Raw genomic sequence first — 2718 nt, forward strand, 5'->3', positions numbered from 1 at the left:
GCGGGGCGGCGGCCGGAGGGCGGCGGCCGGGGCGACGGCCGGGGCGCAGAGGGAGCGCAGGGCGGCGGCCGGAGCGCGGGGGGGGGGGGGGGGGGGGGGGGAGGCGGGGCGGCGGCGGCCGAGGCGACTTCCTCGCGCGCGCGGGGAACCAAATGCCTCCCGCGCGAGGTGGGAAGTGGAGTGTGGGTTGGGGGCAGTTTTCCCTTCCAATCCTCACTTCTACATGCTGGGAAGGGGTTTGAGGGTTGGACTTCTAATTTTTTTTACGGGTTTAAGGATTTAAGGGTTCTAGTCTACACCGTTTTTTTATAAAAACTATAAAAAAGCGGTTATGTTTAAGGATTTAAGAGTTTGAGGGCTCTACTAGATATGCTCTAAGAAATGCGGGTAGTCCAGATTTTTCTCCCAGTACCCCAAACCCTATTTAATACCGAGCATGTCACTCACATGTTGTCAGCACTGCTTGGACAATTGCTGACCATCTTCAAACAGTGTCAACTGACCAAATATAATAAGGTGACATAAATGAATTGTAAGACATCAAATATTGGAAAACGTTTTAAATCTGTTGGTTGATTTTAAGTCCGCGTAAACCGCGTCGGGCTCCAACAGCATGTCCATATCAGGTCAAAAGATGAACAGTGAATGTACTGTTTCATCTTCATTGCAGAAGCAACACTCAGTGGTCGAACGATTCCATCATTCGTTAGCAGTTGTGCAGGCATACATGGTCATGTTGGAGTGGGATCAAATTTCATCTATAAAAACCAATAAGGAACTTAATTCAGAGCCACCACAAGGTAGACAACCCAAAATATAGATGCTTGTTAATTTCGATTTGACACGTGATGCATGCAAGGCTCTCTTTGCCACTAAAGTAATCGACACACCACTACTAGGCACTAGCAAGCTCCATCAAGCACGTACGATGCAAGCAAGCAAAAGTTCTCCGCCGGTACTAAGGAAGAAGGATGACGGCGAGGAGGACATCACCGTCGACCTGTATCCATTCATACGGGAATACAAGGGCGGCAGTGTCGAGCGCTTACTGCACAGCCCATTCGTGGCAGCGTCCGAGGACCCGGCAGATAACCGTGGAGTGGCAACGAGGGACGTCGTCGTCGACAAATCCACCGATGTGTCCGCACGCCTGTTCCTTCCCTCCGTTGCAGCTGCCTCTGCCGGCGAGAGGATCCCCGTCGTCATGTACGTCCATGGAGGATCCTTCTGCACGGAGAGCGCCTTCTCTCGGACTTACCACAACTACATCAGGTCTCTGGCGGCGCGCGCCGGGGCGCTCGTCGTGTCCGTGGAGTACAATCTCGCGCCGGAGCATCCTGTTCCTGCGGCCTACGACGATGCATGGGCGGCGCTACAGTGGGTGGCCACCCTCTCCGATCCATGGATTTCCAACTACGCCGACCTCGGGCGGACGTTCCTTGCCGGCGACAGCGCCGGCGGGAACATCGTCTACAACACGGCGGTGCGTGCGGCCAGCGGTGGTGGCAGCCGCATCTACATCGAGGGGCTGGTCATCGTGCATCCATACTTCTGGGGGACCGACCGGCTGTCCAGCTCTGAGGCAGTATGGGACGGCATCGCAATGTTTGCTCCTGAGGCCATCGACAGGCTCTGGCCGTTCGCTACGGCCGGCCGTCTGGGCAACGACGATCGCCGGGTCAACCCACTCGACGAGGATATCGCCTCGCTGAGATGCCGCCGTGTGCTGGTCGCCGTCGCCGACAAGGACACCTTGCGTGACCGCGGGCGTCGTCTGGCATCCCGCATGCGTGACTGCTGCTCATGGGCCGATGATGAAAACGCGGTGACATTGGTGGAGTCGGAGGGGGAAGACCATGGCTTTCACCTGTACAACCCGCTGCGTGCCACCAGCAAGATTCTCATGGAGAGCATAGTGCGGTTCATCAACCAGCGCACGGCGCCCTTGCCGCTGCAACTGCCACAAGTTCAAGAGCTACTTGCATGCCAAGGTAAGATGCACAGGGCCGTCCAGCCTGTTCTACGCGTGCCAACCAGGCCGTATATGGACGTACATGGCTACGGGACGGCCATGAAAGCCAGAGATGCGGCGACACGTACTAGCTGCTTACACATTGGACATGGACGAAGAGCATCCAAAACAAGCTATGGGTCAGTCCTGGGGCATGTTATCAGGCCAAACAGCACCAACATGAGGTTCGCATCATCAGCAATAACAGCTCCTTGCAGTTGTGTTTTTCACAACTTCATCTAGCGCGCGGATGATGATAATCTACATGCATCCAGGCCAGGTGAAACAAAAGATCAAGGGTAATGGTTAAGCTTAAGCATGCTCCAGTATAAGTGCAATAATGACACCCTATTTACAAGCTCCTTGCTCGGGTCAAAAGAAATGACTTTTGGGTGTTTTTCTTTCTTATACATGAATGGTGTATTTAAGGTCTTGAGTTATGTACTGTTGGTGTATCATGTATTCTCATATATCAAGTTTATACAAATTTTAATCATAATTCGACAACCTACCGATGGTTGTGCAACTAGAGTCATATTTTTCTCGGAAAAAATAATGGGTGTCACTAAGATACACCCAGATATGACATAGTTATTACACAACTAACTGACTAATTAAATCAAGAATAAAAAGGAAAAAAGAAAAAGAAAATATGACCTAGATGTGCAATATTTATCTCACGTCTAGATGTATTTTAGAAAAACCGA

General features: G+C 52.1%; 1 protein-coding gene across 1 annotated transcript; it reads left to right on the forward strand.

Annotated features, from left to right (window-relative positions):
* The first annotated feature begins 804 nt into the window (after positions 1 to 804).
* On the forward strand, positions 805 to 2510 carry LOC123429082 (probable carboxylesterase 5). The gene has a single exon (XM_045113147.1). The coding sequence runs from the start codon at positions 821 to 823 to the stop codon at positions 2252 to 2254; it is 1434 nt and encodes a 477-aa protein (XP_044969082.1). The 5' UTR covers positions 805 to 820; the 3' UTR covers positions 2255 to 2510.
* Positions 2511 to 2718: the final 208 nt, after the last annotated feature.

The sequence above is a fragment of the Hordeum vulgare genome, chromosome 2H (assembly GCF_904849725.1).
Source record: "Hordeum vulgare subsp. vulgare chromosome 2H, MorexV3_pseudomolecules_assembly, whole genome shotgun sequence".
NCBI classification, from domain to species: domain Eukaryota; kingdom Viridiplantae; phylum Streptophyta; class Magnoliopsida; order Poales; family Poaceae; genus Hordeum; species Hordeum vulgare.

Excerpts from the sequence above, each read along its gene's own strand:
- LOC123429082 (XM_045113147.1), top strand. The coding sequence starts at position 821 with ATGCTTGTTAATTTCGATTTGACACGTGATGCATGCAAGGCTCTCTTT.